The sequence below is a fragment of the Chlorocebus sabaeus genome, chromosome 25 (assembly GCF_047675955.1).
Source record: "Chlorocebus sabaeus isolate Y175 chromosome 25, mChlSab1.0.hap1, whole genome shotgun sequence".
NCBI classification, from domain to species: Eukaryota; Metazoa; Chordata; class Mammalia; order Primates; family Cercopithecidae; genus Chlorocebus; species Chlorocebus sabaeus.
Genome location: NC_132928.1, coordinates 75208553 through 75221141, shown reverse-complemented (window position 1 = coordinate 75221141; position 12589 = coordinate 75208553). Strand labels below are relative to the sequence as shown.

Sequence of the window (12589 nt, the reverse complement as noted above, 5' to 3'; positions counted from 1 at the left end):
TTCTTTTTCTTTGTCTTTTCTTTTCCACAGAATCTTGCTCTATCACCCAGGCTGGAGTGGAGTGGTGCGATCTTGGCTAACCGCAATCTTCGCTTCCTGGGTTCAAGCGATTCTCCTGCCTCAGTCTCCCAAGTAGCTGGGATTATAGGTGTGCATCACCACACCCAGCTAATTTTTGTATTTTTAATAGAGACAGGGTTTCGCTATGTTGGCCAGACTGGTCTTGAACTCCTGACCTCAAGTGATCCATCTGCCTTGGATCCCAAAGTGCTGGGACCACAGGCGTGAGCCACCATGCCTGGAGTGGTTGCTGTTTTCACAGTGACCCACCACAGTTTCCAGCAAGGATTTGTCACTGACTTTCAGAGACAATAGAAATCATGTCGCCTCTCTTGCACTTCCTCCTGTACATTTACTGACACCATATGTAAGAATAACTTGCCACTTAGTTTGTCTTGGATACTGTATCGTCTGTGGGTGTGAGTTTTGCCCTCTTCATAGCTCTGTCTGGTTTAATGTGGAGATTCAAAGAGATGAAAAACTATGCCTTCTTGATAATTCCTCATTTCTCCCTGAATTTTTAATAATTACAAGGTGGGTCTGTCTCAAAGTGAATAATTCCCAAAAGTAAAACCTCAACTTCTGATTTCTGAAATATAGAGACACAGATGAAAATTCATTCATATACAGAATGTACAGTAAATATCCACAGTTAGGAATCAGGAATAACGAATCAAAACATATCAACAGATTTAAGTGTTTATATTTCTGCAAGAAAATCTATGCTGATATTATGAACCATTCTCTTTTAGGCAAAGATCAGCCTAAAAAATAAATATCCTAGGAGCGGTTGTCTCAAAAAGTTAGTTCTGTCTTTGATTTTAAAATTCCATAGCTTAAGATATTTCTGGGCTCATTTCCAAGAGTACATATATAATTTACAGTGTCTGACTACTTACTGCTGACAATCTTTCTGTCCTTTCCCCTTTAGGATCAATGCAAGAGATACCACTTTGAGGAAAAAAAGCCATATCCCATTTTCTACCAATGAAAGTCAAATCCAGATAGATCTGTGTGAACTACATCTATACCCAGGTTTACCTATTTTAAACATGAACTGGGATCTAGAGTTTTGACTTTTTGTTAATACAGAAAATTGAAAGTCTATCTTATAAAAAATATAATGAGCCTAAGACTATTGGTTCCTGTTCAAACTTAATAATCCATTAAATCTTCCTAGCCCTTATCAGTTTTCAAATTACATCATTTATTTACTTGTTTGCTTTTCTACTAGAATATAAACATCACGGGGCAAGGACTTTTCGTGTTCTTGCTAACAATCTTATCCCTAGTTCTTTGTACCCAGAAGAGACTCAATTAAAAATCAGCAAAATGGAGTTGAAAACATTTTTATATCCCTTTCATTTATATAGCATGTGTTCCACAGAAAATAGTAAAGAGCTCATAAATAACTTCAATGCCACTAGTAAAACTTGCATATTTGAATAGCCTCGAAAGACTTCATCCTACCTTGGAATTGGAAGTGGACTCCAAGAAACAAAGTCTGTTGCCAAATCCTTCTGCTGCCAAGCATAGTTTCTGTTGTTCTTTGTGGATGGTTGCGGTGCACTGCAGAACCACCTCATCATCCTGCAAAGGGGGAGAAAGAGAGGGAAAGATAAGTGAGACGTGACATGACTGCACAGTCCAAATCAGATCTCGAAGAACATTATTTTAGTGCATTTAAAAAATCTATGTGCAATGTAAAAACTACTGTCAAAAAAACAACCAAAAGAAACCCCTACAGAATCAGTCCCTAATGTACTTTTTATTTGCAAAAAGGCAATTGGGTGTGGGAGAAGAGGGGAGCTACAGCCACTCAAGGCAATCAGCAGTTTTCTGATTGTACTGACTGATCCCCAGAGGCAACCTGAACAAATAAAAGTAAAATACAGAATTTTCATATTATTATCGCTATTTTAGTCATCAAAATTAACAAGAAAGTGTCTGACACATTTCTAGGACACCAAGTATCATCAAGAACGGAACAGATTCTAATAGCAGGCACACGTGTCATTTCAAAACTCACACAGGAAAACAGGTCAATAACGGAACTTTCTCAGTTCAAAGTGATGGCAAAAGTCATCTTAGTTCAACCACGCATTAGTTGCTTGATCACATCTGAAAGGATCCTGGGTTGCTTAAAAATGCGTGGAGAGACAATTTCTTATTTCAGTCCTCTGAAAGCCAAAACAGGTTTCCAATCAATTAGTTAAGCAAGGTTACTGAAGAAACTGCACATGGGGAAAGATGAAAATTAGGAGGACTCAATACAGGCAGCGCGAGTGCTGCAGGAATCATGGACTGTAGAACAAGCAAGATCTGGATTCCCATCCCAGCTCACCATGTACTAGGTTATATGATGTGAGGCGAAGTATTGAATTTCTAAAACGATGAAGTAAATCCAATAAAGCACCTTACATAATGACTAGCATACAAAAGGCACCAAATGCACAGTAAGTAAATGGAAAATACAGGTTCTATGTGGCAAGGGCCTAAAAAGTCTGACCATTTATGTGTTTTGATATCTCAACCTCACAGAAACAAAAGAAAACATAACAGAGTAGTAAAAAAGCAATATAATCATCAACCCTTCTAATTAGAAAAGGGATACACAAGTATATTCTAGAAGCCCTTCACCAAGGTAGTATGGCAGGGCATAGGTGATGGGAATAAAGCCTCAAAAGCAGACAGCAAAGTTTTTTTTTTTTTTTAGCTAACCTAAAGAATATGCTATATGGCTGGGCGCGGTGGCTCACACCTGTAATCCCAGCACTTTGGGAGGCCAAGACGGGAGGATCGCCTAAGATTGGGAGCTCGAGACCAGCCTGACCAACATGGAGAAACCCCATCTCTACTAAAAATACAAAAATTAGCCAGGCATGGTGGCACATGCCTGTAATCCCAGCTACTCAGGAGGCTGAAGCAGGAGAATTGCTTGAACCTGGGAGGCAGAGGTTGCAGTGAGCTGAGATCACGCCATTCACTCTAGCCTGGGCAACAAGGGCGAAATTTCGTCTCAAAAAAAAAGAATATGCTATATAAATTGGAAAGGCGCCACTCTAATTTGTATTTTAAATCCTTGTAATGCTTTGTATTTGCCTTTATTTCCTATATGGTAGCAGCAATATTTAATAGCATAGCTTACAGCACCAGCCACAGGCAAAGCCCAATATTTTTAACAACCACCTCCTAACTGACGCTCCAGGTGCTCACTGATTTCCAGTGAACATTCATTTGTTTTCTTTAAAACATCATTTGCTAAAAAAATAGCATTTTTCTCATAGGATAGGGTACATCTGAATATAAATTCATGTGCACTGTGGTTATAATAAAAACAATCATGAAGTACTTTGGAGCTTATATAATCTGCAAGATTGAAGCTATATTGTGTTCCAAATACGTAGTGTAATTGAAACAAAAGAACCAAAAATTGTGCTGGTGTGCTCAGTGCCTTATGAAATCCCCAGAGGCTTTTACTATTTTGTCTTACCTACCCTATGGAACTAACTCTAACATGCAAACTACACTCTTGGGTAAGTAACGACACTCTTACTCCTTTGGATGCTGGAGGCTATTTAAATACAATTTAATACATAATTAATTATGAACTAAAGACAGTTTGGGAATGAGAATAAGAGGAGACAGCAAGACGAGGTAAAAACAAAACCACAGGCATATGGGACAAGTGGGAGTAACAGAGCTCACTCAGTAAGCCCCGGAAGAAGAGACGGCACACCATCTTCACCAAAAGTCCAGTGAATGCCCATCCTGGCATTAGTTTATTTAATCCTCACGATACCCCCGTGGTATAAAGATGACCCACACATATCTAGATGAGGAAAATGGGGCATAAAGTAACTTGTTACTCACAGAGGGCTTATCAGACATATTTCCAGAAATTGATCACTAAACCTAATTCATCTGAATTAGATTCAGATCATTCCGTCTGTAATCCCACACTGCTTCTAGAGACTCAATTGATTTTTACCAAGTATGTTATCTATAAAAGTGCTTCTCAATCTGTAAGGTGCATCCTATCATCCATGGATCCTGCTAAGATGCAGATTCTGATTGGGAAAAGTCTTGAGTGGGACTGATTGTGCATTTCTAACAAGCTCTCAAGTATGAACCACACTCTGAGGATCTAGGACCCAGAAAGGGACCCAGAAAATATATAGATCCTAAGAAAGATATGAGGTTTTTTTTTCTTTTCTTTTCTTGAGGCAGAGTCTCACTCTGTTACCCAGGCTGGAGTGCAGTTGCACGATCCCAGCTCACTGCCACCTCTGCTTCCTGGCTTCAAATGATTCTCCTGCCTCAGCTTCCCAAGTAACTGTGACTATAGGCAAGCACTACCACGCCCTGCTCATTTTTTGTATTTTTAGTAGAGACAGGAGCTCACTATGTTGCCCAGGCTGGTCTCGAACTCCTGAGCTCAGGCAATCCACCCACCTCGGCCTCCCAAAGTGCCAGGATTACAGGCGTGAGCCACTGCGCCCAGCCAGATATGAGTATCTTTTTGATATATGATATAGGAAACCTATAGGAGTTTGAAGACAATCTTTAACAGTCAAATATTAAAATAAGCCCGGGTACTTTGGACAAAGCAGAAATTAAAGCTCATGTGGAGATGTCCATTAGTATGTAAGATATGCCAATCATCTAAGGGAAAGGAATGGATTTAAATACTATATTAAGCTATACTATCCAATGTATGAGACCAACTCACTTACACAAAGTTTCACTTCAATCCAGTGCCTTAACACTGTATGATGGAGTGCCTGGTAATGAAGCAACATTAAGTTCAGGAGAGCTCTGCTATACCACCAAGGACAGAGGCTACAGCTACAGCTTTCAATCATGGTTCAACTTTGAATGATACAATCTAATCTGACATACTCATCAAAGTTTTTGACAGTTTACCCAGAAGCTGCTTTTATTTTACTTTCTAGTAAGCAAAGGGTTCCCTTTGGACAGAAAGTAAAATATACCGAACACTTAATGAACCAAACACCAGTTCAGAAGCCACCTGCCAGTTGCCTTTAATTAACCCATCATTCATCTCAAAGCACACTTCCTCTCCAGAATCACTGTGGTCTGACAGCATGCAGAGCAGGCATTTGAGAGGTTTTGATAAATAGCTTAATGTTTTCTATTTATTATTATCCATATGTAATACATCTAGTAGGTAACATATATATTAAGTATACATGAGGATATTGTGTACATGCACATGTGCTCACACATACATGTACGCGCGCACACACACACACAAAATCTAGTTTCTATTCCAACAATAAAGATCAACACTGCCAAATACTGATGTGATCCGGAGGGTTAACCTACCTGACAGAACAATACAGATATTAATTAAAGTATGTTTTCCTGGGTCATAAGGCCTCTTCTGAATTAGTATTTGCTATTCAGCCCCTGAGGTGCAGACTTGTAATTCGTATGTCCTGCTTTTGCATTTTGGCTGCATGTACCAATAGTGTTTGAGTGCTTAAATGCACATGATGACCATCATTTTTTTTTTACCTTGGCCCACAAAGACTAAAAGTATCCTTGAATATTCATCCTTTACTAAACAAACTTGAAGAAACAAATGTATTGATCTTTCTTTATACAAATTCTGGATGAAATAATAAATAATCAACCACTTACAAGAAACCTCATGAGCAATTAGATAAATGGAAGCACTTACATAAGGGTGACAGCCACCTTGGAGTTACCAAGTCTCGTGGGTTCTACTCCATCAATACTTTTCCAATCCATCAATTTCTCACCACCTTAGTCCAAGCTACAATCATCTCTCATTTTGACATCTTTAAAATCCACTGAATGGTTCTCCACACTGCAAACTCCCTTCCAAGGAGCTTTAGCTTGAGGCCACACCATCAATCTGTACTGTATGGTGTGCTGGCTTAAAACCCTTCAATGGTTTCCAATTGCTCTAAAGATAAAAGCCAAAAAATCCTTGAGCCGGTCGGGCGCGGTGGCTCACACCTGTAATCCCAGCACTCTGGGAGGCCCAGCGGGTGGATCACTTGAGGTCAGGAGATCGAGACCAGCCTGGCCAACATGGTGAAACTCCCTCTCTACTAAAAACACAAAAATTAGCCGGGTGTGGTGGTGTGCACCTGTAGTCCCAGCTACTTGGGAGGCTGAGGCAGGAGAACTTGAACCCAGGAAGCAGAGGTTGCAGTGATCCAAGATTGTGCTACTATGCTCCAGCTTGGGCAACTGAGCAAGACTTCGTCTCAAAAAACAAGCAAACAATTAAAAAAAAATCCTTCAGCTTACAAGGCTCTACACTGCATAGTCTGACATCAGCCCAATATCTCCAACCAACCTTCCTTCATCCCTTTGCTCCTACAGGACTTTTGCACGCACTATTAAACCCCTCTCTCTCTTCTCTAGTTAACACTTATCCGTCTTTCAAACCTCAACCCAGGCATCCTTTCAAGGCTGTGTTGAGATTGGACCCGCCAGGCTACTAATTCTTTTGTTTTGCGTTCCCATACATTGTATTTCTCCTTTAGTTTCTTCAATTGTCATTATGCGTTCATTTGTGTAATTATTAATGTCTGATTATTAAACTGAGTCTGAGCCGGGCGCGATGGCTCACATCCCAGCACTCTGGGAGGCCAAGGCAGGTGGATCAGCTGAGGTCAGGAGTTCGAGACCAGCCTGGCCAACATGGTGAAACCCCATCTTTACTTAAAAAAAAAATACAAAAATTAACCGGGCATAGTGGTGGGTGCCTGTAATCCCAGCTACTTGGGAGGCTGAGGCAGGAGAATTGCTTGAACCCAGGAGGCGGAGGTTGCAGTGAGCCAAGATCGTGCCACTGTACTCCAGCCTGGGTGACAACAGCGAGACTCCATCTCAAACAAATAATAATAATAATAACAAAACTGAGTCTGTTATTACCTAGAATTATAGCCCCAGTATCTAGCATAATGTCAGATATATAAAAGGGCGTCAATCAATAGTAGTTGAATGAATGAATAAGAACAAACAATGCCCAAAATTTGTAATAAGTTAATAGCACTAAATCAGCACTACCCTTTCATTGAATTGCCCACTTTGGATATTGCAGTTGAAAAACAAAGTTCAACATGAGATCTTTCTCAATAGCGAAGAAATGTTGCCTTCCCCAAATCATCTTACTGAGGATTGGCCAAATGAGAAACTGTGGCTACAATGCAGACATATACAAGCCTTACATAGCAAAGACAGTAGATAAGGCATTCAGGGATGCCTAGGGACCTCAAACTTGGCCAGACAGTACACCGGTTGATCCCAGAACAGGAGAAAAATAGAAAACCTTCAAAGAATCAGGAGACGTAGAAAGCAGGAGACAGAGAAAGCCCAAAGCTTAGGGATAGCAGGGGTGGCGACAGCGGAAGAGGGGGACATGTTGAGGGGTGAATTATGGGAAAACCTACGTGCATGCTCGTGTGTGTGTGTGTGTGTGTGTGTGTGTGGGTGTGTGTCTGTACATTTAGTAATTCTGAGCAAAGCTAGCTTGACTGCTGCTCACAAACCTGTGAGGTCACACACACGGAAAACCACTTCCACGGTCGCCCTATCTAAAATAGCAGCCCCTATCACGCTGAGTCCCTTGTCTTAATTTTTCCCCTTTATTATCACTACCTGACACTATATTATATGCTATTTGCTTTTTTTAAATTTTTCTGAGCCTTCCTTACTAGAATGCAAGTTCTGTAAGGGAAAGGACATTGTCACTTTTACTAATGGTGATCACCAAAGCCTGTAAGAATGCTGGCTCACAGGAAATCAAAAAATATCTGTTAAATGAGTGGATAGATGACCTCTAATCCAATTCAATCCCAACAAGGGGGTGGCATTTAGAGGGGTTTCTGCCTTTCCATTACAACAAATAAGAATCAAACAAAAGATACTCCATTCCTTCCGTACAAACATCTTGAAGCATTCAAGGGTGAGCCTACGCATTTTATTTAGTATCTCCCCATGCCACTTGCACATCAGTTTCCTAACTGATATTGAATAACAAGGAACAGAATTCATAAACCATGATAATGATGTTACTTGCAGGCAGAAATCACTTCTTTGCAGTTACTTAGATCCAATTCTGTCCATTTCTATGGGTTCCAATAGTATCAGGATCTGTGTGAGAGCAGGAACAAGATCTGTTTTGTTCACCAGTATATCTCTATTGTCTAGCACTGTGCCTGCAAATGTAATGAACTCAATAAGTGATTGCTTATCACAATCCACCTTAAGATTATTCATAAATGTGTGATGCCATGCTGACAAACACAGTCTCTTCTTACAACTGCCAAGGTAAGATCTTATTTAATTTCCAATCAAAGCTGGTATTGTATGATCCCGTTAAGTGATTTCATGGTCTCATGCAGCCAGGAAATAGGGCAATATTGGAGGAAAATTACCGATCCTGTCTATCATTGCTGTGACAAATTTTAACGTATCATAAGCATCCACAGCATCAATATAAAACCCAATGCATCACTGAAAAAAGCAATGCAGTCCCTTCTTTTTCCCCTATTTTAAGTACAACAATGCTCTTTGTGTACATAATCTAAACAAATCAATCATATATTATACTCTTGAAAACTCAATGAATAGTCTTAATAGCTCTGGTCATTAAAAAAAAAAAAAAAAATCTCTCACCTCATGCCAAGTATTTTCCTTAAACTCTTACTCTTCTTGTCTTCTGATATTTTTTTCCAGGTTTAGGCTTGTGTAACTGGTCCTCTAAGTTATGTCCTGAGAATGTTTCCATAATTAGCATCAACTCAGAAAGCTCACTATATGTATCTTATCCTGTGGTTATCTCTTCAGCACATCGGCTTAAACTCCACGGAAACCAGTGGCTTGAGGAAAATAAATGCTTTAGTGAAAACCTAAGTTAATAATTATCCATTTTAGACAACTATACATAGAAAACGTTCAGTCAATATATGTTGAGTTGAATTCCTTTGTGTATTTCCTGTGACTTTAAAACTCTCATCCAAGCACAGAGGCTCACGCCTGTAATCCCAGCACTTTGGGAGGCTGAGGCAGGTGGATCACCTGAGGTCAGGAGTTTGAGACCAGCCTGGCCAACATGGTGAAACCCCATCTCTACTAAAAATACAAAAAATTAGCTGGGCATGGTGGTGTGTGCCTGTAATCCCAGCTACTTAGGAGACTAAGGCAGGAGAATCATTTGAACCCAAGAGGCGGAGGTTGCAGTGAGCCAAGAGAATGCCATTGGACTCTGGCCTGGGCAACAGAGCAAAACTCCATCTCAAACAAACAAACAAACAAAAACTCTTTAGAACAGAGATCTAATATTTATGGAAGAAAGGCTAGAACTGGAATACTGGATTCTGACAATTTTGTGATGAGTAAATAAGACATGATTTCTACATTCACTGTTGCCAAGTCTGCTGGAACCGTACAGAATGGAGAACAATTCTCAAACAACATCAACAGTTTCTTTCAAATAGTCATTCATCATTTAAAAGCTATTCACTCAGATGCAATACATGGTAGGAAATATTATAAGAGCTAAATTGCCTAACAAACAAAAGATCCCTGAACTCATTAGGTTTGCATTCTAGCAAGAGAAGAGGATGAATTTTAAAAAGGAAACTAAAAATCTGAAAATCTTAGAAGGTGAAAAGCTCTATGGAAAGAAAAAAAGAACAGTATAAGGTGATCAGAAATGCTACTGGGCTGGGGGAAGTTAAGGTTTTGAACAGAATTGCCAGGGCCTCATTGAGGGGGTGACTTTTGAGCAAAGACTTTAAGGAGGAATGAGAAATTGACCCAATGACGATGTGGAGGAGGAGCAATCCAGGGAGAGGGAAATCTGGGGAAAGCCTTCTAGGCAGGAAAGCATGGTCTCAGCATCATCAGGAAATTTGCACCTAGAGCAGAGTAAGCTAGGGGAAGTGGGTGGGAGATGAGATCAGAGATAATGGGCCCAGACCATGGAAAGCCTTGATGTCAGTGTAAGACCTTTGGATTTTACTGGGGGAAATGGGAAGCCACTGGGTCGTGTACTAAATGCAGAGTGTAGAAAGGCAAGGAAGAAGCAGAGTTACCCAAGGTGGGTCACTGCAACCATTCAGGGAGGGAGGTGGTGACTCAAACCAGAATGGTAGTGGTGGAAGTAGAGAGAAATGATCAAATTCTAGATATGTGTTGCATTTATCAAGTGCCAATTATGTTGCAGGCATGGTGATAAGTGCTTACAAGTTGATCTCATTTATCCCATCATTACTTTTGACATTTATGTCATACAGACAAATAAAATGTTATCTATGCTATTTTTTTTTCCTTAAAGCAAATAAGTAGTTAACAGAATAAGCTGAGATAATTCCAAATAAAAGAAGCCAATATTTTTGGACTTTCACTGAGTCTATATTTACTCATTTAAAATACAGGCAGTCCTCAATTTGCATGCTAGTACAGGACCATAAAAATGACTGTCTTCAGACAAGCTTTGGGAAAATTCACATTGTTTATCATTGTTCCATGACCTTTAAGAATTTTTGTCCAAACATTACAAACACCCTATGGTTTATAAATGTATAGAAAAAACTTTCCAAATAGTGAAACTAAACATATTTAGTACACTATAATTTAGAAGATTGGAAACATTGAGAATTAAAGTGTTTTATTTCTTATTTTATTTATTTATTTTTTTTGTAGAGACAGGGTCTCGCCATGTTGCCAAGACTGGTCTAGAACTCCTGGACTTAAGTGATCTGCCCACCTCGGCCTCCCAAAGTGCTGGGATTACAGGTGTGAGCCACAGCACACTGCCAAAGTGTTTTATTTCTTTGTAAAACACTCGTGACCTGCCTTCACTCGTCTCACAATATAACCATCCCGGTGGAGTGAGCATCACTGCTATCCCTGGACACATTGTCATGCTCCTACATTTGAATCAGCTTCAGGAATACTCTCCTTTGTGCTTTCAACATGCTGATATATCTCTGAGGGTTCTTTAATGTGAAGTTTTTCAACTGGCGTCATTTACTCTGGAACACCTACATCCTATTGGTCACAACCATTTTCCTTGTACACGCCAATAAGCTCACTTCCGCTAAGTTCCTCTGGGTGTGTATTTCCAGGGGGTCAAAGGGCAGGGCTGTCATGATTCCATAGCCAGGTCATCCTTTTAGAACTCTTTTATGTTCAATTGGAATTTCGGTTCCCAATGTTATCATTTTTTGTTTCTTTGATGCACTTTCATCTGTGTTAGCCAATTTCCACGTATTCATTTTTTGTAAATCTTGAATCACTGGGGAATGAGAAGGTAATGCCACTACACACTTTGCCTTCTGTGCATGAACTAAAAACCAATATGCAGTGACCAATCACCCACAGACTCTAAGAGAAGTGCTGTGATTGATCACATCAATATGAGGGGCATCTGTTACTTGACAGTGAGTCATACTCATAATGTGGTGGCACTACAGAATAATCTAGTGTTCTCATAGTTTTAATTGCAGTGATATGATCGCACTTGAACTACAGTGTAACTATCTAGTCCTCAGTTCCCCACAAGTGGATGAACTGGATGTCCTCCAAGGTCCCTACAGCCCTCACATTTTATGGTTCTGTGAAAAGGGCAAAAGACGAGAAGAGAATTCCTCCCATGTGCAAATTCAAGCAGAGAAATTAACTGTACCTTTTACATGTTTACTGTATAAGCCTCTCTCTAGCCTACTATTAAACAGAGGAAACGACAGGATATTTCATTAGTAGGCTTAAACTATGCTGTGTATGTGGTTTCATACAAGGTGACGGTAATATCTCTCTCTCTCTCTCTCTCTCTCTCTCTCTCTGTTTTTTGTTGTTGTTGTTGTTTTTTAATGAGACAGAGTCTTACTCTGTTGCCCAGGCTGGAGTGCAGTGGCGTGATCTCGGCTCACTGTAACCTCTGTCTCCTAGGTTCATGCGATTCTCCTGCCTCAGACTCCTGAGAAGCTGGGATTACAGGCGCACACCACCACGCCTGGCTAATTTTTGTATTTTTAGTAGAGATGGAGTTTCACCATGTTAGCCAGGCTGGTGTTGAACTCCTGACCTCAGGTGATCTGCCCGCCTTAGCCTCCCAAAGTGCTGGGATTACAGGTGTGAGCTACCATGCCTGGTCCAGTGGTATCTTTTTTTTTTTTTTTCATCTCAAAACTAATATTGCTACAGAAGTAATCTGTTGTTCTGTGCTGATGACTCTTATGCAAAAGTTTAAATACAAAATGACACGTAAGAGATTATGGCCTGTAAGGCCAGTATTAACAATGTGCTTGGTAATGTCAGCCAAAGGAAGCTAGACAGAAACACCCAAATACCAGACACCATCAAGATGACGTCAGACCCCTCACTTTATTTCCAACAGTCGGAGATGGCAGCTGGCCAAGCAGAAGGCAGAAGGCAGAATGTTGCTCTGAATATATAAACATTTCATCAATGCTTTTCTAGTCCCAGTTTAGTAGAAATAAACACTTCTATCAGAAAG

The 12589-nt window shown here is 40.1% G+C and overlaps 1 protein-coding gene across 1 annotated transcript in view; it reads right to left on the bottom strand.

Moving 5' to 3' along the window:
- The window catches only part of RYR2 (ryanodine receptor 2), a 783951-nt gene that overhangs the window by 560250 nt on the left and 211112 nt on the right, over positions 1 to 12589 (bottom strand). Inside the window, exon 2 of the mRNA XM_073011864.1 lies at positions 1531 to 1650. Coding sequence (XP_072867965.1) covers positions 1531 to 1650 — 120 coding nt within the window. The remainder of the gene's footprint in view (positions 1 to 1530; positions 1651 to 12589) is intronic.